The sequence below is a fragment of the Piliocolobus tephrosceles genome, chromosome 7 (genome assembly GCF_002776525.5).
Source record: "Piliocolobus tephrosceles isolate RC106 chromosome 7, ASM277652v3, whole genome shotgun sequence".
Lineage (NCBI taxonomy): Eukaryota > Metazoa > Chordata > Mammalia > Primates > Cercopithecidae > Piliocolobus > Piliocolobus tephrosceles.
In genome coordinates this window covers 142,233,477-142,259,368 of record NC_045440.1, presented here as the reverse complement: position 1 = coordinate 142,259,368, position 25,892 = coordinate 142,233,477, and the positions used below count along the sequence as shown (strand labels likewise).

Genomic DNA, 25,892 nt, shown 5'->3' with positions numbered 1-25,892 from the left:
AGAAAATGAGACCATGGTGCAGCCGGAGAGAGCCTCTCATTTAGATTAAAAGGTCAGGAGGGGGCACCGGATCTGAGTCCTGAAGGGTACAGAGGAGGCAGTGGAGGAAACAGGAGGCAGGGAAGGCAGAAGCGGGAAGAAAGTGGCCGTGTCTGAGAAGCCTGAAGAAGGAAGTGGTGGCTGCTGGGGTGCGGGTAGGAGACCGTTCAGACAAGTCTGAACCCACCGTTCGGAGTGTCTGCCCAACTGAGTTCTTGCAGCCCATCTGGAAGAAGGACTCCAGCTGGGAACACCAGGCCTGAGTTAGCCCAGGACTTGAACACACCAGCACCTGGGAGTTGGCTCAAGAAAATCAGGGCACAGCTCGGGCAAGACTCCAGCACTTACTCACTACCCATCCTCGCCTATCCTCGCCTGTCCTCACCTGTCCTCAGCAGGAGTGTTCTCTCAGGGGACTCAGTCATAGGGATCGTTTTTTTTTTTTTTTTTTTTGGAGAGAGTCTCACTCTGTCACCCAGGCTGGAGAGCAGTGGCACAATCTTGACTCACTGCAGCCTCTGTCTCCCAGGTACAGGTGATTCTCATGCCTCCGCCTCCCAAGTAGCTGGGATTACAGGCACACGCCACCACACCTGGCTAATTTTTGTATTTTTAGTAGAGATGGGGTTTCACCATGTTGGCCGGGCTGGTCTATAACTCCTGATCTCAAGTGATCTGCTTGCCTTAGCCTCCCAAAAGTGCTGGGATTACAGGTGTGAGTTACTACGCCCGGCCTTTTGTTTTCTTTCTTTCTTTTCTTTTCTTTTTTTTTTTTTTTTTTTTTTTTTGAGAGTCATAGATATCTTTTGAGGAAGGGGTTATTATCATCCCCATAATAATCAAAACACTCTCAGAGAGGTGAAATGACTGCCCAAGATCCCACAGCTAGTAAGACAGTCAGCTCTGTCTGAATGTAAACAGATGAATGTGCAGATGGTGGCTTACCGCTAGCCAGCAGTTCACTCTGTCGTCTGTGTTGAGCACTGAGGACATGGTATGTGTTCACATATGTTTACTGGACAAATGAATGATGCCTAAAATACACCTGCAATTTTATGAACTGCATTACAGACCCCACTCACCCATGGCTTTGTTTGACCCCCATGAAAAACCGTGAGATGAAGAGACTGTGGCTCACAGAAGCCACGTGGCCATCTCTTGGCCACAGATTCGAAAAGTAAAAAGCAGAGAGATGACGCCAGTTGTTCTGACCTTTGACCTATGTTCCCTGTCCTCCAGGACACATCCTGTCTAGAGCTGCTGTGTGTGTGTGTTTGTGTGTGTGTGCGCGCACGCGCCCTCGTGTGCGTTTGGCACCTTCTCCCCGCCCTCCTTGTCCATCATGGTCACTGCGGGGATGTGCCCTGGGCCACTGCCTATGGTCACTCACCTGCTCTTTATTTCTCCATTTTCCTTCTTTTGCCAGGGAGAGCGAGGCCTGGATGGATTCCCCGGGAAGCCTGGGGATGCAGGACAGCAGGTAAGTGTGTGCTGGCACTGTTGGGCTAGGTTTCATCAGCGCTCAGAGGATGGGGATGACTGGACCCCACATAAAGCGCCACAGAGCCTCAGCACCTGGGCCTACTCCTTGCTCAGCTGGAGGCTGCAGGATGCTTAGGACCAGACCCCAGCTGCATGGCCGTAGGTTGACTCTGCAAATCCCAGAGCTGGAGGGATCCCAGTGCATAGACCACGTGAAATCCATTTTACATCAGGTAAGGTGATGCGCTATCATAATGTAAAGGCCTCTGACCACGCGCACGTTTTCAAGGTGATGTGTGTAAGCAGCGCTCATTGTCATCTTGTCCCCAGAGGGAAAGATTCAAGACAGCCCCAGTGCTCCTCAGGACAAAGCTAGTTAAATAAATCAGGAGGCATTGACACAGAGAGTGCTATGGGGCTGAGGACATTTGTGAAGAAACTCTGGATGCTCTGATGTGAGGGGTCTGCAAGACGTGGTTCAGTGGAAAATAAAGAAAAGTGTTCGGAATGGTGTGGGGGAAAGTGCATCCCTGACTTTCAGAGACTGTCTCGAGAAGAATAAACAAGACAATGACAACCTTATGGCTTGGTTGCCTCCAGAAGCGGGCTTTAAATGTTTACGCACTTCACTTTCGAACCAGGTGAACGTATCATCTATTCCAAAAGAAACTACATTTACATATTTAAATTTAAAATTCAAATGAAATAAAGCCTAAAATCATACATTCATGTTAAAGCCAATTAGTCAAATGCTATGTTGCATAGCGTAATTTAACATACATGTCAATTAATATATTTATTTATATAACTATGAAAACATAGATAAATATATATACATTCATTATATCCAATGTCAATGAATTACAATAAATATTAATTCTGATGCTATATTGATATAAATTAAACTTATAGTTCATTCCATCTCCCACAAATATCTGGATTTGTATTTATTGTTGTCATGTAACAAATTGGAATCATACTTTTTATATCTTGCTTTTCTTCCCTCAACATTGTATCATAAACATGGAACCGTTTAAAAAAATATTCACCAAAGGCCTGACTCATATGACCAGTTAATGGTCTGTGGTGTGAATATAGCACACAGAGCTAACGCTAGTGGTGTGGGGTGGCCGGCGAGGGTCTCAGGGTGCAGGGGAAGTCAGTGCAGTGGGGTTACAGATCTTTGTTGTTCAGGGTAAAGAGGAAGTGAGGGTGCTTTGCATGCATCCTTGAGCGCATGTCTGTGTCCTTAGGATCCTTTCCTATACAAAGCCCTCTGTCCATGGACGGAGATTGACTGTGCAGCTGCCCTCCAGGCCCTCCCTGGGGTCTGTGAGGACTGCCCTGTGCTCTGTGCTGTGGCTCCCGGGCTGCTCCCACACCCCACTCCTGCAGGAGGTGGGGAAGCTCGGGCATTCTCTTGGCCGCTCGTGGAAGGCTTCCCAGTGGGGACATTGAAGAGCAGGAGGGACAAGTCTTCAGTGTCCCCTGTACCAGCCCTCTGGGACTCTGGTTACCCTGTGGCCCTAACTAATCCTGGCCAGAGTCTGGGTGGCCCTTCCCTCTTCCCTGGTGCCTCACCAGTCCTCAGCTCTAAGGATTTCCTTCGACTCCACCAGACTCTGCCTTCTGTGCTCCCTGGGCTGGGGCAGGTCCTGGTTATGTGCTTCTTCTTTCTCTTGCCCTCATATTCCTAAGGAAGGGGTTCTTTGTTGTCTCAGAATGTGTTATCCATGCTGCAGAACCAGTGCAACTGCAGACGAAAAAGCATGGAGGTAGGGAGCTTAGGTTATTTGAGGAAGAACTTTCTAGCAATAAATGCAGTCCAGAAAGTCAGGCCGAAAGGGACTTTGGCTTCTGAAGAAAAGTCCAGCCACAGTGGGGAGCTGTCATTCAACCTCTTTCTCCCCCAACTCCCCACCACGGTATCCCTAGTGCCCATCATAATCTGCCTTTTCTTTCTTTCCTCCAGGGCAGGCCTGGCCCTCCTGGTGTGGCAGGACCCCAGGGAGAAAAGGTGAGCAAGCCTGGGGCTGTTGAAGGCTCTGTGCCCTGGGCAGTCAGGTGTGGGGACTGCAAATCAGGTGCAGGGAAGGGGCCTGGGTGGTAACTCTGGGAACAAACCACACACAAGGATGGTGGCTGGGGCATCAGGAACTTACATAATACATTTCTGGCTATCATGTTGAATGTTTTTTTCTACTTTTAGGAATAAAAATCCATTTGAAAAGCAAAAAAAAGTTCTATTATATAATATTTAGATGCATTAAAATATTATGCTACTGACAATGCTTTTTGAAATAGGGAGGCTATAAATAAATACTAAAAAATCTTACAAAAACTTTTTCCTTTTCTCTTCCTCTTCTTTTCTCCTTCTCTACTACATTTTGCCGTTTTTAAAAATCAGAATCAGAATCCTGAAAAAGGCCTAGGCATTTAAAAAACAAAATAAGGGTCGTATCTTATCATATTGGTCATCTGTTTTAGAATATCTTCCAGGCTTAATGAAGTAAATTTGCTGCTAATAATTTCTGCATCTCAGATGCAATAGTGGCAGGTAGACATTCTTTGCAAAATGTGAAGGGCCTACAAAAATGTCCATGAAAATAGCTTTCCTAAGCATTGAGGGTAACGAAGAAGGAAAAAGAGAAGGTGTGATGTTGTATTCTGGATTGGCATAGGAGGGGTGACGAGACATAGCCTGCGTTCAAGTACAAGAGGATGACGTTCTTCCAGGTTTCTAGACAGGCCCTTAGGAAGGCATCAGACATTGGGTTGGAAAACAGCTGAGGAGAGAGAAGGGGCTGAGACAGGAGACATCCTGCTCAGCTCAGACGGCTGAGACCCGAGCTGCATCGCTTCTTCTTGGAGCGGCTCATGGCAGAGTTCAGGTGAAGGTCGTTGTCTGACTCATATTGGTTCCCAGCATATGCTCTAAATACAGGAGAAGTCTGCTCCAACTCCTTATGGAAGCAGACAAGGTATCTGTTATAAATAAATAAATAGTACAGGCTGACAAAGACCTCAGCTTAGGATGGGGGCTGGAGAATGTTAATGTCTTCCAAACTCACTCACTTGGGCTTCAGGGCTGGCCGAGTTCATTATTCTCTCTCCTTCTAAGTATTTTTAGAGTTGAGATGTACATTGTTATATTATCCTGGTGTCAGGATTTTAATATATTCTTGCAGTTCCTTGACAGGGGATGCTAAGTCCTAAAATAAGTAGTTAATTTCAAGTCACAAAGAAGGAATGAGCCTTGAAGTCTGGATCTAGGTGATGACTCTATTTCTTGCTGCCACGTATATGTGTGTGTGTGTGTGTGTGTGTGTGTGTGTGTGTGTGGTGTGTTATAAGTTTCAACCTTCCACCTCATTTAGCCATTTGGTTTTGCCCTTCATATTTGGGAAACTGCTGAGTTATTATTTCTTATTATGATAAGTGCAGCAGAAATGGGAGGAGAAGGTCAAGGACCATGACTTGATTTTGGGATTTTCATTGAAATAATTAAGAAACCAGTGAGGCTCAGGTATACGATGCCTCTCATGTCATTCTGAGATCACATCCTTGAGACAAATCTTAGATGCTACACAATTTGGGAAAGTCACTGTAACTGTAGAGATGGTCTTTTTAAACTGCTTCATTTTACAGATAATAGACAGAAGTCTAGAAAATTACAGTTTCTTGCCCAAGATCCAAAGTGAATCTGATTATTGACCAAGGCCTATCATATTATCTGCCTGTCCATTCGATGATTTACTGCAGATCTAAAGATGAGGGGATGCATTTTTATGCCCTTTTAATGATTTTACTGGATTGGGTCTATGGTTGCACTAGTTACCTACTGCTGTGTAATAAATCATCCTGAAACATAGTGGTTGGAAACAGTCATGTGTGATCTCACACGATTGTGAGGGCAGGAGTCTGGGAATGGCATGGCTGGATTGTTCTGCTTCATGGTCTCTCCTGAGAGGCAGTCAGGCTGTCAGTGGGGATGCATTCACGGTTATCTCAAGGGTCCACTGGGGCTGGAGAATCTACTTCCAGGCTCACTCATGTGGTCACCGGCAGGCCCGAGTTTCTTGACAGCTGTTGGCCAGAGATGTTCACTTCCCTATTACATGCACTTCTCCGTGGTACTGTGCACAGAAAGGGAAATTGCTCCCCAAAAGTGAGCCGTGACTGATTCAAGGTTGGGGGAAAGGAGGGAGTCTGAGACGGAAGCCACAGTCATTTTTATCACCTAATCTTGGAAGTCACCTCCCAGCACGTCTGCTGTTGCTGTTAGTCACATAGAGGAACGGGGATGGTGTAGGAAGTCTCTGCACAAAAGTACATGCAGGAAGCAGGGACTGCGGGGGACCGTGGTGGAGACCGGCCACCACAGTGGCCACAACTGATCTTTACAAAAATGTGTCCCCCATATCGTGGGAAGAAACTGATTCTAGGAAAGACTTTTGGTCCTATTATTTACTCGAGTTCTGACCTTGGACAAGTTACTCAGTGCCTCTGTGCCCCAGTTTCCTCATCTTTAAGACGTGAGTATCATAGGGAAAGATAGTATCATAGGGAACGAGAGTGAATCCATGTCCAGTCCTTGGAGAAAAGCCTGGAAGGCAGAGTTTCTCCAATAACTGTTAGCTGTATATATACAGTTGTTAGGGATGGTTTTTTAGGGTCTTAGTTTTCCTACCAAACTTGTTGGAACATTGGCGCTTATATGGTGAGTTGAAAGTAATTAAAACATGTATTGATTAACTGATTTCATAACTGTTATTGGAAGCTCACTTTTTGTGGTGTAATATAATAATAATATTATGAGAAATACAACAATGAAACCAACAGAAGTGAATGTAACAGTGACACAAAGTAGTCATAACAAAAGACATGATGTTGAACCTCAAAAGATTCATTATTCATCCGTTCTCTCTGTCTCTCCCTACACACACACACACACACACACACACACACACACAGGCACACACATGCACACACACACACAGAGAGAGTATAGCTCAGAATGTCTTCTAACAATCCTGTATTACCAAGATATGAATAAGGTTTGTGGGAGTCTAGGGAAAATCTAAGTCAGCTTGGAGGAGTTGAAGGATGTTCATGGAGAAATACCTTGCTATCTGCGCTGGGATCTGAGTGTTTGGAGATCTTCACTGGTTCATGTCATGGAAGTGCCTGCAGGGGCTATAGAGTGGTAAATGCAGTGTGTGTGCAAGCACGCATGTGTGAGAATATATGTTGGTGTGGGTGCACGTGTGTGCAGGGGTAGTGGCAGCATGGAAAAAATAAAACAGAAGAGAAACATTTCTGAGGCAGGACTCAATTTCTATATGTGAGAAACAGGAAGGTACAATAAAGAAAACTGGCACTCAAGACTTTTGACATAAAATACGATGAACTGGGATTTTTAGAAAAACACTGGATGCTGTGAAAAGCAGGTGATTTTTCCAGGTCTCGGTTGGGGATGGGAGACAGGGCATTGGAAGATACATTGTGAATGTGTCCATTTTGGTCTCAGAAGAAACATTTCCTGTCCATAGACTAGAACCCCAAGGCAGTGAGGGTGTGTCTTGAGCCATTCACTCTTCCCCCTTAGCCTTAAGACCTAATAGATGCCTTCAGCTTTAATTGTTGATTCATTTATTCATTTACCAGCTTCATTAACAACAGCTTTTGAATGTTTGCCATGCTCCCTGAGCTAAGCTCTAGGTAAAAGGAAAAGATATGTCCCTACGTCATGTGTGGAGACATTGGCTATAAGTATTTCCCTTGCTTTAGCCATAAGGCACCGTAGAAACTAAAGATTTTTCTGTGATCAAAATTGACAAATACGCTTCATTTAGGACCAAGTTGTAGCGCACACCCTGGAACATCTGGTCAGGCCACAGCCGTCGTAGCCCAGGGGACCTGGAGGCCGAGGAGGAGGCAGGAGACAAGCCTTGTGTATAAAGTGATGTAATGAAAATGGATGAGAAGTAGTGCTGCATTTTTAGTTACTTATTTGATAAATACTTACTGAACGCTGATTGTTTACAGAGCTATGAACCTGGCACAAGAGACATGCCAAAATATATTGTCACAGCTCTCACAGTGCAGAGACAGTGGCTGGTGCGGGCAGGGGTTCAATGAGGCTGCTTTCAGGCAGCAGAGGCTGGTGAAGGCCATGCGGTGTTGATGGAACATGACCCAAATCTAGTCACTAGATTGGATGTGCACAAAATAGAAAATAAGACTTCTGCCCGCAAGAAGCCTAAAATCTGAGGCAGAGATGAGAATCAGACTCCGAACTTTGAGAATATCACAAGACAGCAGGCCCAGTCAAGACGAAGATATGTGTGGTGGTGAACAGGGAAGGGTGTGGTCCCCTGGGCTTGCAAGAATGAGCCTCGGAGGGATGGGACCGCCGCAGAAGGTGGCACCAGTAACTACGCTGAAATATTTGTTGTTTCTGTGCAGGGTGACGTGGGACCTGTGGGCCCGCCTGGTGTACCAGGCTCGGTGGTGAGTCACCAGTGGTTGGAATCATAGATGCAGGCGCTGGTGGGATTGGGTTGTTGGATGATCTTCACCACTAAGAATAAGGCAATGCTCTTCTAAGGACATGGGTTGGATAGGAGACTTTCAACACTAAAAATGGGGCAGAATCAGAGAAAAGTCAGGAGGCACGGCATGACAGCATGGCTTATGAATGAAAGGCCTTAGTGCAGCTGAGAGAGGTTGACTGTGGGTGTGGAGATGCCAGCACCTTTGCTAATGCTTGCTTTGTCTCTCAGGTGCAGCGAGAAGGCTTGAAAGGGGAACAGGTAAGAGGCACGCGCGTCCTCTTCTCATGGGGATTTAGGTCACAGCAGAAACAGAAAAGCCACAACCGTGATCTCAGGCTGAGCTCAGATGGAGCCTTTCAGACTCCAGTTGCCTTTCTGCCGGGAATGCAGATACCCACTCCCAGACCTCTGCTCCCTATCGAGAGCTTGGAAAGTAAAGTTTGAGTCAGGAAACGGCCATGGGTGGTGGTGGGCCTGATCGTATGGAGGAAAAGTCATGACTAAGCACATGTTTGGCTTGTGTTACCAGGGAGCTCCAGGACCCAGAGGTCACCAAGGCCCCCCTGGGCCTCCGGGAGCTCCGGTAAGTTGTCCCTCTCCTGTGCAGGGTTTGCTCTGCACACTTCTGGGTTTGGAAGATCACAGTCATTCGCGGTGCTGAGCATGGCATTATCTCAAGTGCCTCCGCATCACCTGAGCGGGAGGTGCTGTTGTGGTCACATCTCACATTGGAAAAACCTGGAAGAGGTGGGATAACTCTCTGCATATCACACAGTTGCCATGTGTGGAACGAGATTGAAGTGCAGGCACCCTGCCTTCAGAGCCCCCAGTCGCCAACGGGCCGTGATGGGGGTTTCTGGGGATTCAGTTTGATGTTTTATTTTCCTTTCAGATGAAGTAGAATAAAAACATTGGACACTTACATGCTGATTGAATCATTTCCATCATACTCACTTCCCCATGTTTCTGGTCAGTTCTGACTTTGCAGTAGCCTGGGACATTTCAGCCTCTGGTTTCTCCCTCTGTTAAGAATTTAATGTTATGCAAATAACCAGTTGGGAAGAGGCCATCCAAAAGGCCCTTGTGATTATCTTATGATGTGAGTTCAGATATCGAGGATAATTAATGAGAACACAGTACACTCCACAGGGTCACTGCTTTAAAGTTGCTTCTTCTGGCAATGGGCTGCTGTTGCTTTCAAGTTACTGTATTTTATTGAAAGGAATAAAATAACTGACTTATAAATGAACACAGATCAGATTTATTTTAAACTATTGAGGCCTACTCTTTATGAGGATATATTTATGTTTTTGCTGGGGTAAAACTGGAAGAAACTTAAGGGATGTTTACTTCTAGGGAACAATTTTTTTTTTTTTGAGACGGAGTCTTGCTCTGTTGCCTGGGCTGGAGTGCAGTGGCCGGATCTCAGCTCACTGCAAGCTCCGCCTCCTGGGTTTATGCCATTCTCCTGCCTCAGCCTCCGAGTAGCTGGGACTACAGGCACCCGCCACCTCGCCCGGCTAGTTGTTTGTATTTTTTAGTAGAGATGGGGTTTCACTGTGTTAGCCAGGATGGTCTCAATCTCCTGACCTCGTGATCCGCCCGTCTCGGCCTCCCAAAGTGCTGGGATTACAGGCTTGAGCCACCGCGCCCGGCCAAGGGAACAATTTTATATCAAAGATTTTGGATCAGAATATCTAACTTATGTCTCTGTGACCAATCCAGGTTCAGTTTCCAGAGCTGCCCACAGTTATAGTAACTGTTGAGAAATTTAAACTAAATAATGCAGAGAAAGCAGCGTGTTTCAATATTTACCTTTCTATGCATATATACATGTATATTTCAGATCTATTATTGACAAATATTGAAGGTCTATACTATAGTATGTTTTCTTTCTCTTTCTTCTTTTTTTTTTTTTTTTGAGATGGAGTCTCACTCTGTCACCCAGGCTGGAGTGCAGTGGCCAGATCTCAGCTCACTGCAAGCTCCACCTCCCGGGTTCACGCCATTCTCCTGCCTCAGCCTCCCAAGTAGCTGGGACTACAGGTGCCCGCCACCACACCCAGCTAATTTTTTGTATTTTTAGTAGAGACGGGGTTTCACCGTGGTCTCGATCTCCTGACCTCGTGATCCACCCGTCTTGGCCTCCCAAATGCTGGGATTCCAGGCGTGAGCCACCACACCCAGCAATAGTATGTTTTCTTGTGCAAATATATGCCTATTAAGTCTGCAAGGGTGAAGATGTTATTTTTCATGTTTTACCAGTGAACACATTAGTGCAGAGACATTGAGTGATTTGCACAAAGTCACATAGCTATTGAGAAGCAGAACTGAACTTGAGCCCAGATCTGACTGTGCAGCCTCTGCTGTTTTCACCATGGAGTTCAAAATACTTCCTCTGAGCTACATAAAGGGGAATTACTTTACTTCATGGCCCCCACTACAGAGGAAGAAGCTAGAGGGAGCTAGTTCTGCTTAATCATGAGGCAAACTTCTTGGCCTCTTCCTGAGATGAAAATATGTGGGTAGTCCTTTCCCTTTACCTAGATTTTGTTATAGTAATTGAGGGAGGGAGAGAAGGAAGAAACCTCAAACGTTTGTTACCACCTACCTTATATCAAGCAAAATACTGAGGCTGAAGATACAGGGATGAGGCAACTTCAGAGTCTGAAGAAGCAGCTATGTGAAAAAAGAAGTAACTGCAAATAAATATTTGCAAATTCTAGATGATGAATGGGAATCCCCTGCATGTACCATTTCTAGGGTCCGTTATACAGGACATGGGGAGGGTCTTGAACCTACCTACTTTCAAAATTCAGAATATCTTAGCTTGTTGTCCAACAGGGTTGCCCATGGTTCTGAAGATGTCCTCTAGCCTAGACAGAATGGGATTTAGTACAATGCATGATGCTATTGATAAGACTCCCTTGGGAGTGTTCAAAAAGCAAACAGCCTAACTAAAGGCCTTATTAAGAGAAGAACAGTAATGAGAGGCCCAAGACTGTAAGATTCTTTAGGCGAGGACCAATATCTCTCCTATCTCTCAGTCCACAGGGTTTATCACATGGTAGGAACTTAACACACGCTTGTAGAGCGAGCCCTGCCACAGGTGTTCAAGAGGGCCACGAAAGTGAACCTGACTAGTGTGAGCTTACAGAAATAGGGCCATGGAAGGCACTTGGGATTAGGAACTAGAGCACCTGATTTCATGGCCCAATTTGTCCACCAAGTAATTTGTGACTTTGGTGACATTGCTTAATCTCTGATCCTCATTCGATTCACCCTTAACTTGGAAATCTGCTGCAGCGGCATCTTCTCTTACGTAAACATACTATGAGGTTAAATGAGCTGCTCTCTGAAGCAGAGAGTCATGGAGCCGACTGAGCCCAATGCTGATATCAATTGTCACTTCTATCTGCTTTTGAATCCCTGGCAGCACCTAGCTCGGGGCCTTCTGCAGAGCAGATACTTTCTAAATATTCATTGGATTGAATTGAATTGAGAAGCTGGCTTCAGTGACTTCTGTTGAGAATGGAAAATTTTGAGTTTGTGTTCAGCAATCCCAGAGAGAGGAAAATATATCCCATTCTCGAAATGGAAACAGTGTTCAGCATTCTGCATCCAAATGCTGGCGTCTTTCATCCTTTCCCCAAGATGAAAGAGGCTCTGATAGTTTTACCAACGTCTGGTGGAGCCCCTAAAGGGCCAGCCATGTAGATCAATGCCAGGCATTTCTTGACGCTTAAAAGACACGTGCCTTTAGGGCCTTCTCTTTCTGTGTGTCCTGAGCTCAATAGACTCCTTGTTAGGAAGAGAGATCTACACCTTTAATTACTGCAGTTTGTCCATTGATTTATTCATTTACATGGCGTTATTAAGAGAAAAGACCTTTGACCTAAAAGCAGCTTGGTCACGTATAGTTATGCAAAATTTAGCAGCAGTAGCTAGTAGTATGATCATCAGGAAAATAATATTTATTGAAGGTGGGGAAATTGAAGTGCAGAGAGGGCATTTCTGGCCAAATTCACCCGGAAGTGGTGATAGAGTCACAGCTTAAGCTTAGGGTTTCAGTTTCCCACTCACATGGTATGCCTCATTCTATGGAAAAAATCAGGGTTCTGTCAGGGGACCTGGGTGCTGTGCCCCAACTTTAGAACCCATTCATAACTGCTCAGTAGTTGGTTGTATCATCCCCACTTCAGAAGTGAGATAACAGGTTTAACGGCACCAAGTGACTTGCCTGAGCTCATGTGGCAGAATCGAGATAGGACGAGGGGGCAGGATTTGAATGAGGTCAGTATGACTCCTCCCTGCGCTAACGTTCCTTGGTTAATTGAAATTGGTCTTTCCTAGGCAATTTCATTCATTTGTCCAGACTGTCATGTTTTGCATATCACCGTTGCCTGAGGGTCAGATAGTCTATGCCAGTTCTTTCTGAGCCAGCAGGCTACAGGGAAAGGGCACTGGGCTTAGAATCAAAGACACTTAGGTTCCAGACAATTTGTTTCTGTGTGCTTTATGCAAACCACTAAAGCAAGCTATTGGATGCTTACAGTACTCAGTATAAAGTATGAACTATGTTTTTTACATCCTAACTGTTCAACATACTTAATCAGATCAGATAGATGTACATGTTTTAAAGTGTTATCGATTTGAGACAATGGGACCTCCCAATTTCCCCATTGGAATGGGGTGGTATTACACTATACAATGAGGGTGAGATTCTGAAGCCTAAGCTTTAGAATTTAAGCCCTGCATTTACCATTATGTTTCTCTCTTTTATTCCTTTGTGTTTCTCCTAAAGGGTCCAATAGGCCCAGAAGGCAGGGATGGACCTCCTGGTTTGCAAGGTCTCCGAGTAAGTAAACTCTTTTCTTTGTGATTCCTCAGCTCACCCACATCACCCACACTGGTTCCTATTTTATAATGCCATGCAGAGAAGATAGACACTGTCAGTTTCAGGGGCTTGAAATGAATATTGGAAGTAGAATGCAGGGTTGGATTCAGTTCTTCAAACATGGCTGAGGTTCTACTATGTGTTCTGCCTTGAGTTGGGCCTCTGGGACGTGGGGATCAGTCTGTTGTCTGCCACGAGTCATATAGAGAGAGACATGAATCCACTGGGTGATCACAGCCCCAGAGCGGGGAAGCCCAGTGATGAGGGTACACAGAGAAGAAGCAACTGACCCAGCCTGGGGGGCTTCTTGAAGGAGATGATATTTGAGCTAAGTCTTGAGAAAATGGAAGTCTTGAGAAAAGTGAGAAAAAATAGGGGTGAAATGATACAGCTGTGCATCTAATATATCCATGCTATTGAATATGATATATTAATTTAAGCACCTGTTTTCCTATCTAGATTGTGTACACTGTAAGGTTATGATTCACCAGTAAGTTCAGCTCTTGAAACAATGCCATACATTCTGAGGAGGGCTGCAGAACCATGCTTGGGTTGTACCCCCATCCCCTCCGATGCTCCCACAGCAAACTGGACTGAAAGCCAGACTCAACTCTGTGTCCCCAGTTCCCACCAAGGTGCCTGGCACAGGGCAGGAAGTAAGCTCACATTTTTTGAACTGTAACCCTTAAGCTTGTACCACTTTTTACTAGTTCATGTGGTTAACAATCTGAGGGCCACAGGCATCCAGAGATGCGACAGGTAGCTCCAGGGACCAGTGAGCTTGCTGCCTCTGGAGGTTTTCACCGCTGATGGGTGGGTGGGAATGGAGTCCTGGCATCTGGGAGAGGCAGCCCTCATCCCATGTATGGCCTCTCTTAGCCTGGACAATCCGTAGCTCAGTGACGTGGATGATGCCATATATTTTGCTGTGGATTGACTTCATCTAAGGGGGTTGCCTCCCTATCACACTTCACATCCTCAGTTCTGAAAGGGGATAGCTTGCTCTTCTAATTCAGCACTGACTCCAACCTGTACTTACCCACTAGTTAACTTCAGTCTTTGGTTTTCAGAGAACTGTGTCTCCTATAACCCTTTTGAATTCTCAAGATTCTACAAATAATTTATTTTAAGGCTAGGTGAGATGCGGAAAGGCATCATGAAGGTGCACTGGGTGAAAGAGATTGTATTAGTCTGTTCTCACGCTGCTGATAAACACATACCCAAGACTGGGCAATTTACCAAAGAAAGAGGATTAATGGACTTACAGTTCCACATGGCTGGGGAGGCCCCACAATCATGGCAAAAGGCAAGGAGGGGCAAGTTACATCTTACATGGATGGCAGCAGGCAAAGAGAGAGCTTGTGTCGGGAAACTCCTGTTTTTAAAACCATCGGCTCTTCTGAGGCTCATTTACTATCATGAGAACAGCATGGGAATAGACATCCCCCCATAATTCAATCACCTCCTACCGGGTTCCTCCCACAGCATGTGGTAACTGTGGGAGTTACAATTCAAGATGAGATTTGGGTAGGGACACAGTCAAACCGTATCAGAGATTCACTCGCCCCCACTTCCCATTCAGCATCCCCAGCCCTGGCTCAGTTTCCCTGTCAGTCAAGTGAGGCAGGCAGGTGGGTCAAAGCCAGGTGTCTCCCTCCTCCGTAGAGTGGAAGGATCCTGGACTTCAGAACAAGACGCACCTGGGATTGGAGCACTGCTCCACTTCTCAGCAGCTGTGTGACCCTTGCAAGTCACCTGGTCTCTCTAGGTCGGTTTACTTCTTGCTACAGTGGGGAAGGCGTCACCAGTTGTGTTGTTAGGAGAAAAAGTGCTCAGGAAGGAACTTGGCCCTGGTTGGGCAGCGTGATGTGACAGCTGACGTGGCTGTCATTCTCTCAACATGCTCCTGCACAGTCTTAAGAGAAAACAACAATCTTTGTCCATTTATGTAATTAACGTTTACATGAAGCTTTTTTCATTTTGCATTGAACTTGGGCAATTGTTACTTTTCCAAAGTAGAATTAGATGATGGGTGGAACTGTTCATATAAAGATGACTGTGAAGGATTTTAAAATCTACATCTTTATCTAATTGACTCTTATTAAAGTGAGGAGGGAACATCTTGCCCAGAGCTCACTCATCAGGCTCATACCTTCTGTATTAGTCAATTTTCATACTGCTGATAGACATACCCAAGACTGCGTAATTTATAAAGGAAAAGAGGTTTAATGGACTCACAGTTTCACGGGGCTGGGGAGGCCCCACAATCATGGCAGAAGGTGAATGGACTCACAGTTTCACGTGTCTGGGGAGGTCTCACAATCATGGCAGAAGGTGAAAGACATGCTTTATGTGGCAGCAAGGAGAGAATGAGAACCAAGTGAAAGGCGTTTCCCTTGCAAAACCATCAAATCTTGTGAGATTTATTCACTGCCACGAGAACAGTGTGAGGGAAACTGCCCCCGTGATTCAATCATCTCCCACCAGGTCCCTCCCACAACACATGGGGATTATGGGAGCTACAAGTCAAGATGAGATTTGGGTGGGGTCACAGCCAAACCATATCACCTTCTTAGATACAACTTCTTTAAACCTGCTGGGTATGCTTCCCAGGGTGACTATTGTCATCTTCAGAAACACCTTTTACCCTTCTGAGCAATACCAGCCACCCATGCAATGGTGCTTGGCCTGGTCTGAGCTTAACACAATCCACAGGCCTTGGAAATTGGGCAACGCACTGGGGTCTGGAGATTTGAGGAATAAAACAAGGAGTTCCAGAGGAGCAAGCAAGGTGAGCGTTTGGGGTACAGTGATGATGGGCAAAGGTAGGATAAGGTGTTTATTGAGCTCCAATTACATGGCAGCTCCCATAACAGCCTTGCCATCCCCGTTTCTGCAGATGAAAGACAGGCTCTAATACAGCACAGCCATCAGTGGCCCCTCAGGGATTCGCACTTGGGGTTGTGTGTCCCCAAAGCCCGACTTCTCATTTTCTCCCTTCTTTCTTTCCATGTGTCAGTCTGTCAAAAAGCTCATGTTGAGTTCTTGTGATGCCTGTGCACTATGCTAAATGCTTTGGGATTTTCTGAAAACATTAAGGTCTCAGCTACCAGAGCTCACAGGTCGGCTAAGGAGCTCAGTGCATGTAAATAGGTGACCTCAGTGGAGACTGAGGAAGACTACAGATGTTCAGAGGATAGAGGGATCTCAGCTTGAGGGAGTCTGCTGAGAGGATCATGGGGGCTGGAAACTGGCACATCCAAAGGAAAAGGTGATGTTTGAGGTGGCCTTGCAGGAGTGAGTGAATTTTCCATGGGAGTCAATGGGAGCATTGAAATCAGTGTTCTGGGTATGGGAAGTGCCCCCTTGAGAAGGCATCCTGCCTCTGCATACTTGCTTACACCCATCAGCTTTGTCCTGGACTTCTTCCTCTTCAGTTTGGAAACTCATTGGTATAATTAAAATGGCTGCAGTCATGGCTTCTAGTTCAGGCTCTGCTGGCATCATACTGGGGACTCTCAACCAGTTCCTCTTTTCTTCCTCTTGTGTTCCCTTTTCCAACTTTTTTGCTGTTTTTCTTTTACTTGCTTTTATTCCTTCCTGCCCCTTTTGTTCTCACCTTTCCTTCTATAGATTCATCCATTCAACAAATATTTCTTCTGTATCTACTGGGTACCAGGCATTGTTGTAGGCAAGTGAGTAGTTCAGGAATAAGAAAGAAGCTCCTGCCCGCATGCTGTTTATATTCTGGCAGGCAGGGGGAAAGAGACGCAACAGCATGTAAGCAGGTGATGTAGGAAGGCCCAATGAAGACAATTTTCCTTGAACAGGCCTTCTGGAGGTGAGGATGTTGGTCAAACTGATAGCTGGGGAAGAGCCTGACAGGCAGAAGGTCCTGGGGCAGGCACAGGCGCGGAGTGTTAGAGCCCAGAGGTCCATGTGGCTGGACCCAGCAAGGGGCCTGGCAGGAGAAGAGGTTCATTTCAGGCCTCGTGGGCCATCATAAGGACTTTGGCTTTTACTGCGAGTAACCAATGTAGCTTTTACATGTTTTCAAAAAATGTTTTATGATGAAAAACAAATTTACGATGAAAAAAATGTTTTATGATGAAATGTTTTATGATGATTGATCATCCACAAAAGTAGAAAGGACAGTAAAATGAACCTTCATATACCCCAAACCCACTCAACACTTATAAATGATTGAAAAACTTATTTTATATAAACCAACACTCACTTCTACCCACCACTGAATTCACTGAAAGCAAGTCCTAAAATCATCACATCATGTTGTTTCTAAATATTTCAGTATGTTGTCTCCAAAAGAGAAGGAATCTTAAGAGACACAAAACCATAATACCATTATTTTACCTAAATCTATGAGCACTGCTTCTGGAAGCTGCATCAAATAATTTCATGTTCAAGATGGGCCTATCTCATACATTTCTGGTTGTGGTTGCTCATTCTGGGGTTTCGAGGGTTGCAGTGGCAGGGCCCAGGTTGTGCCCTAAACGCATTCACATGTCTTGTTGTGTTGAGAACAGACTGCAGGAAGGAGGCCAGTTAGGAGGCTGCCACGGTGATCCACTGAGAAAGGGCAGGGGCCGGGCAGAGCACAGGGCTTCTGAGCACCCATCCTGGTTCAGGTCAGAAGCCAGGTGGAGGCCATGCTGAGGAAAGGGCAGAAGTCATGCTCTCAAAGGCCCAGCGTCTAGCAGAGGAGAGTGAACCAAGAGTGACAAGGCAGGATGGCGGGAACATTAGCACAGGGTGCAGAGCAACACAGAGGACGGCTCCCCGCTTGTCCTGCTTCCTCTAGTGAATCATGGACGATGAGCAAGTGGGTTTTGGGGGGCCCATGGCCTTTCAGTCATCATGGGTAATTCCCTGATTCAGGTTGTGTTCTGTCCTATGGATATTGCTAGCTCAGTGCCTGCATCTATGGAGAAAAAGGGAGTAGAAGCAAATTGTAATATTGTGGGCTTGGAAGCAGCTTCCTGTTCAGTCAGTCTCTGGCTGAGTCAGGAAAATGCGAGAGAAAATGACTTATTCAAAAAATTATCTCTCTCCTTCCCTTGCCATGACCTGTCATTTCCTCCTCATCAACTTCAATTGAAACATCACTCAGAAGAGCTCCTGGGCATCTCTGCACATGCTGAGGCTGTGCAAGGGGAAGAGACGAGGCTGACGGCTGACAGCAGGCAGGAACTTGGGCATGGAGAGACCGACACTAAACATGGGGTGGGGGGCAACAGAACCCAGGCCCTTTATTATAGAGATTAGCAACAGGCAGACAGGATAATCCCTGGCAAAGTAAATGCATTCATTTTGGACAAAGCTGGTATTTTTCCACATTGACATGGTGAAAGGGAGAATTGAGAGTGAGGCACGCTCTATGCCATCCCCGGAGCTGCAGGAGACGCCCGCCCACCCGCCCGCCCGCCCGCTTGCTGGAGGGCGGTAGCAGTCACCAGGCAGAGAGATAGAGAAGGACTGCATTTCTCTTTCCAAGGCTTTAATTTCCTGCCTGTTGTCTGAGCTCGGCATTAAGGAGGTTGATCAGGGAGCACTGTCACCTAGCTGAAATGAGAGATGCTGCAGTTGCATCTGAATCTGGATGTTTCGGCAGAAGAACCAGCCTGGCTCAAGGCCACTGCAGCAGTGGAACCTTTCAGAGCTTCCAGGAGGTTCACTTTTCCAATAAAAAAATTGTCATGCCCGAATCATCCACCTCAAAATGTCTGTCACTGTTATTCTCACACTATCCCATTTTAATTTTCTGCAGATTTATCTGATATTTTTCTTATTTGAGAATTTGTTTTTGTTTTCTTTAGTAGAATGTAAGACTGTGAGAGGAAGGACTTTTTCTTATTTATTTTTGTAACCACAGTAATGAGAAGAGTCCCTCACACCTGTAAAACATACATATTTTATAGACACATACATAGTTATAAATACAATAGGAATATGCATATAAAATATGCATAAGAGATAATGGCGTTAATATAATCTCCTACAGTTAGGGAACATAAGTGAATGACTAGAAGAGGACAAGATTCAGAACTGGGTGCCTGGTCACCTGGGTTCTCACCTTCCACAGATGCCTCATTTTGGAGAAGAGAACGTGGTCCCTTCTTACACCTTGCCTTGCTCTGTGGCACTGAGTCTCGGCTGAAATCACCTAGACATCATCTTTCATCTTCCCTGGAAGATAAAAAAAAAAAAAAAAAAAAAGAAAAATTGCTAAAAAAAATTGTATATTGTGACACATTTCAACAAAATGTAAAATTTGGAATGTCTATAGATACATTGTGGCAGCAGGGATCTTTGAGACTCACAGTGAGAAATATGTCCAGAAACATGAATGACCTTCTCAAGGTCACTTAGATCTTTGTCATTGCTCTTCCCACAGCGGGTGACAAACTTTTCGGTTCCTCTGATCGTTTTCTCAATATCTTCTGGTTTCTCTGCCCTCTCATCAATAGATGAGGACTGGAGAGGTGATCCTATCCAACAAGATGTCCCCTCTTACAAAGATGGCAGTCCCCACCCATCCCGCGGTGTCCTTGACTGTGTCATTTACTTTAAGAACACATGTTAAAAATGGAATCTCTCTTTAAAGGTGTATAGCTAAGAGAAGGGAGAAAGGAAATAACATTGATTGAATAGTCCCTACATAGCAGGCACTTCCCTTGGGAACTGTTTGCATCCATGATTCTCATTTAATTCCCACAAGGATTCTATGAGATACTGTGGTTTTAATCCCATTCTACTAATTAGGAGTCTAAGACTTAAAGGTATACATCAAATTACTGAGTGTCACCCAGGCTGTAGGTAATGGGGGTACTTATACCTGGGGCATGAGATCTGCCTGGCTCCAAATTCTCCACCCTCTTTGCTTCAATATTGTGAGTATGAGTGTGTGTATGTGTGTTTTGTGTGTGTGTGTGTGTGTATCCATGTGCATATCAGAATTCTAACATGGAAGTTAACTGTCCTGCTGTGCATGCTTTGAATAGATCTAGGGTGCTCAATACCTGACCATGCCTGTCCAATAGGATGCACTGGACACGCATCAGCTTAATCCCTGGCTTTCCCTTGGAACCAAGGGTCTCATTATTGTCGAAGTTTATCTGGCCCACCAGCTCTGATTTCTAGTAGATTTGAGGAAGGAAACATGGCCAGTCTTTTTCTGCAGTGGCAGCCTAGGTTGAATTTGTTTTCCTTTTTCATTCTAAAATCTTTTTCCTGCCTTTTCGTGCTCTACCAGATGGTAACAGTGTTGTTTGGATCCTAGGCTACTGTTTGATTCATTTCATGGCATGAAGCCAGGGTTTATATCAGGACACCCTAGGTTTTCCCTGAGCACCTGGTTTTAGCTCTAACCAGTAGAAAATAATCATGTTTGACATTTGGAGGCCTGGAGAACAGGAACTGAGCAGAAGACCATACGGCACATATTAGAATCAGTTGCACAAGCAATCCTTTTATCTGTTAATGGCCCCTCAGATGACTGTGTTAACTCATCCTGGCTGGGAGAGAATTGCTGTTCTGAATTTCTAGGCTTTCCTCCTCTCCGTGGGCAGACAGGAAACCTTGGAAATACCAGTTCCGCTCAGCATCTTGGCATTCAGAATGGCTTGAAAAATCCTCCCTCTTGATAAATTATAAACACTTAATACAGATATTGTGCTGGGTAGCAATTTAAAAGAGAAAAAAAAGAAAAATGATAAGTAACAGGCCTATTGTTAGTAAAACAGCTCTTTATTTCCACAATATTTATTTTTTCTAGCATTTTTCAAATCTCTGCAACCAGTTATGGGACAAAACTGCAGAGGTTACATAGCCGCTGCTATATCTACCTTTACTAGAGTTGCTACTATCACCACCACCACCAATAATGTTAGCAGCATCACCATCAGCATCACCACAATCGCCACCACCATTACCACCATTACCACCATCACCATCAACTCCACCATCACTATCATGATCACTACCACCATCATCATCTACTCCACCATCATAATCACTACTACCATCATCAACTCTACCATCACCATCAACTCCACCATCACCATCACGATCACTACCACCATCACCATCAACTCTACCATCACCACCATCACCACCATCACCACCACCATTACCACCATCACCACCATCACCATCAACTCCACCATCACCATCATAATCACCACTACCATCATCATCAACTCTACCATCACCATCACCATCACTACTATCATCACCATCATCAACTCCACCATCACCATCACTACTATCATCACCATCACCATCATAATCACCATCAACTCTACCATCACCATCAACTCCACCATCACCATCATGATCACTACCACCATCACCATCACCTCCACCATCACCATCAACTCCACCATTACCATCATGATCACTACCACCATCACCATCATCAACTCCACCATCACCATCACCACTATCACCATCTCCACCATCACCATCACTACTATCATCACCATCACCACCATCATCACCATCACCATCAACTCTACCATCACCATCACTACCACCATCACCATCACCATCAACTCCACCATCACCATCACCATCACTACTACCATCATCATCAACTCTACCATCACCATCACCATCAACTCCACCATCACAGTCACTACCACCATCACCATCACTACTATCATCACCATCACAACCATCATCACCATCACAACCATCATCACCATCACCATCAACTCTACCATCACTACCACCATCACCATCAACTCCACCATCACCATCACAATCACTACCACCATCACCATCATCAACTCTACTATCACTATCACCATCACTACTATCATCACCATCACCATCACGACTATCATCACCATCACCACCATCATCAACTCTACCATCACCATCACCATCACTACTATCATCACCATAACTACTATCATCACCATTGTCACCATCACCATCAACTCAACCATCACCATCACTACCACCATCACCATCAACTCCACTATCATCACCACTATCACCATTAATGCCATCACCATCAATGCCACCACAAGACCCCATGACCACCACCACCACCATCATTATCATCAAAATCACCAACCGCTACTACTGTCCTCACCATAATCACTATTACTAAGTACTTTGTGGACATCATCTAATTTAAACTCTGTGGCACTGCTAGGAGTTTGAGATTTTGAAACCAGATCTATTTGGTACACAGTCTATCACCCACTACAAGAACACAAAGGAGCCAGAATATGACTCTCACTATTTCTTCCTCATAGTCATTATGATCTTCCTCCTTATTCTTATCACTGTCTGTTACAGTTGAGGGATGCTTTATTGTGTTTTATAAATAACTTCCTCAAATATTAAATCATTTCTTCTCCTATTATCTTTTGAAATAATTATCATGATTATAATCTTCCATGTGGGAAAACAAAGACTCAGCAGGTTAAATGGCTTATCCTTCCAATGTACTTTAGATTCTTTTCCTTACAATATCATCGAGGAATGGGGTTGAGAGAAAGAACACAGAGAATTCCTTTGATTCTACTCACTTGGAGCTTTGTACCCCACCCCTGGCAATTCTAACTTGTTAGCTCTTGGGTGGCTCCGAGGAATCCATGTCTCAAGTATTTATTTCTCATCGTTCAAACTGTTATTTATCATTACTGCTGAAGCTTCATGGAAGAGGTGGCACTGAACTGGGATGTGATTTTGGCAGGCTGAGCTGTGAAGGGAGGATTACAAACAGAGGGAGCAGCATGGCAACGACTCAGGCATCGGAAGTCCTAAGCAGGTGTTTGGGGCTGAGCTAAGCAGTCCATTTGGGCTCTTGCTTGGGAGACAGTGGTGTGAACCCTGGACACCAAATTGAAAAGGTAGGTTAGAATCCCAGGGCTGGAATATCCAAATCAAACAGCTCAGATATGTCTTTGGGATAATGAAGCTCCTCTAACTACTTACGAGAAGAGAAGTGACTTGGACAGAGCTGCTTTCACCCTTTGGGAAGGATAACCTGCCTGCACAGGTTGGCCCAGGAGGGCCTAAAGGAAGAGACTGGGCCTGGGAACAGGGTGGGTTCTTGTGGCTGTGGCTACAGAAAGGAAGGCCAGCTTTGAGAGACACTGGAAGGGCCCATGACGCTGGGGGTGTGGAAGGTACAAAGGCCGGAGAGACGTTACCCCGAGGCTTCTCTGGGTGATGCCCCTTCATGGATGACCCATGAAAGACCTGCCCTGACACTTTTCTTTCTCTGGCCTCTTGCCACCTTTTTGGTTTTTTTCTCCTTGCTGAAAACCTAATGCTTATGATGTTCGCTTCCATAGATGTGTTTCTTTCATTTCTCTCTTGTCCACCACGTGCCTCCTACTTGCCCGTACACCTGCTCTTCCAGACCAATTGATTCAACTTTCCTGGCACAGGAACACCTCCTGCATTCATGCCTTTTACAAATCCTGTTGTCAACTTAGGTGTTCACCTTCCTGAGCATGAGTAACGTTGTTACATAAGATCCTGGGGTCAGCTGAGGAAGCGAAGAGCTGCTGAGACCTTGCTGCATCCCCAAATGGTGATCGTGTCACCCCGGAGAGGGAACTGATGCTTCATCCCCCGACCACATCGGCATCTTAATGAGTCATTCTGCTCAATCATGGCCCTGCATCCCTTCTCTCTCATCCTTTCCTACCAACTATTAGATATTCCAATCTCTCCTTTCAGTCTTTCCTCTCTACACAGTTACGTTGCTGGCTTGGATTCTAACTTCCGATGATTATTCACTGGGTCCTCCCACTGACCTTGAGGGAAAATGGTTTATTCATCTTGTAAATAACCAGTGACTCTCTATAGAGTCACCTGGAAGCAATTGCAGGGGGTGTCTGTCTAGATAGAAAATGGAAGGTGTCTGGTTTCCTTTCCCTGAGGAAGGGGAACTGACAACTCTTAGCTGTCTTATGATCAGCTTCCCGATGTCTGCATTAATCAGAGCAGGATCAGATGGATGGAGAAACCCAGTGCCTCCAAGGCTTGGCTGTCTTCTGAAGGTATCTGTGATCATATTTTGAATTCTACCTGGCAAGTATCAAGAAACTCATTGTGACCCCGACATCATCACACCCTCCAGCCTGATGCATTCCGTAGCTCAAAGGTGTGGATCCAGGGACTTCTACACCAGGCTCGCTCACTCTCTCTGCTAGTCAGTAAATCTCCAAGTTGTATCTTCCCTTCCTCCCTGATACCACTTTTCTCTTACTTTTCACTGCTCTCCCCAGTGCCACCGTCATAGCTTGGGACTGCATAGTTCTCAAAGGGGCAATTTATTCAGCCCACAAATGTCTATTGAGTGTCCACCATGTGGCAGGCACTGTCCAGAGCCACAGTATATAGCATCAAACAAAAACAGAGCCCGACTCCACTTTCAGGTGGCTTGTGTCCCAGTAGGGGTAGACACACAGTAAATAAGCACGAATGCCAATGGTACATCTGGTGAGGATCCACACTAAGGAAATTACAGCAGGGTGAGAGGACACAACAGGACAGCGGGAGTGCTATTCTGGTGAGGCTGGCCGAAGAGGACTTTCAGTTAAAGGAGCATTTGAGCAGAAAGCAAATTGAATTGAAGAATTGATCTGTGTGGATACCTGGGGAACAAACCCAGGCAGAAGGAAACGCCAGTGGACAGACATTCAGTTTGGAATGCATTTGGCAGATTCAAGGTGGAGGTGGGAGGCCAGTGTGGCTGGAGGTGGGAAAAAAGTACATGGAAATGAGAAGAGGGTTGGAGGAAATGAGTTCGTGGAGGGCAGGCTGGAGGTCATTAAAGTTCTGCTCTAAGTGAGCTGAGAGGCATTGCAGTGTTTTGAGCGGAGGAGACGTGACATGATTTATGTTTTAATGATATCATCCTGGCTGCTTTGAGGGGAAAAGTGCAATGACCAAATGTGTTAAGGGAGGCATTGTTTAGGAGGCTACTGCAGTGGTTCTGGGGAGAGAGAATGGTGGGCTGGCCCAAGGCGATATTATGGGTTATGCTGGGCAGTGAGAGAAGCAGCTTGATCAGCCTCAATTCATCCTCCCCGTTGCTCCTAGGGCCAGCATAGATTGGACCAGGTTGTGTGGTCACTTGAAATCCCTGACCCCTTGGGGGGCTGTGCTTGGTCCAGGCCATTCAAGACCTTCACGCCTGCTTGCTGACTGCGTCCTACAGCCTCCCATCCTGGGTGACACACAGTCTTTGCCAATGTCTGGCTCTCAGCTGCCTCTGTACACTTTCCTATGCTGTTCCCTGCAGTCAGTTTTTGTCCCACTGGGAAGCTCTTCTTTCTCCTTCCAACATTACCTCCCTGGGACATCTGCTTAAGCCATTTAGGCAGAACCAGGAGCTCCTGATGCTGCCGCATGCCCAGCACAGGCTGAGTAGTCATTACATGGGCTTGTGTCTGCCTTCTTAGCAAACGACGAGCCCCTTATGGGCAGAGGTCATATCTTAATCCTGCCGGTGTCCCTGGGACTCGGCATTTAGGAGGATTGAGTATGTGGACAACTAAGCAGGAGAAAGAGGCAGAACTTTATCTTCCACTTTCAACCACAATGGGCTAAGTCTAATGTGTGAGACCCCTGAGATTTTAGGACTTGAAGCTTCGTAAAGAACATTTGCCTCTGAGCTCTACCAAACTTCCGTCATGTGCAACCCTAATACCTTTGTTCCCTTAATAAAGTGGCATCAACCTCCTTGAGGATTATGTGTAGAAGACAGACCTTGGTTTGATGGTGGTGTTCTGAAGTGGAGGCAGGAGAGTATGGCAACACTGTGTAGCCCATTGTGCCTGGGGAAGGGCTGCTTTTGGGAGGGTGTGGGTAGAGGGATCACAGCCTGTTTCCTAGGTTCAGCACATACTAGTTGCTCATTAAATATG

At 45.6% G+C, this 25,892-nt stretch overlaps 1 protein-coding gene across 1 annotated transcript in view; it reads left to right on the top strand.

The window, feature by feature from the left end:
• The window catches only part of COL22A1 (collagen type XXII alpha 1 chain), a 305,451-nt gene that overhangs the window by 131,155 nt on the left and 148,404 nt on the right, over positions 1-25,892 (top strand). Inside the window, exons 19-24 of the mRNA XM_026454562.1 lie at positions 1,466-1,519; positions 3,494-3,538; positions 7,990-8,034; positions 8,307-8,336; positions 8,608-8,661; positions 12,883-12,936. Coding sequence (XP_026310347.1) covers positions 1,466-1,519; positions 3,494-3,538; positions 7,990-8,034; positions 8,307-8,336; positions 8,608-8,661; positions 12,883-12,936 — 282 coding nt within the window. The remainder of the gene's footprint in view (positions 1-1,465; positions 1,520-3,493; positions 3,539-7,989; positions 8,035-8,306; positions 8,337-8,607; positions 8,662-12,882; positions 12,937-25,892) is intronic.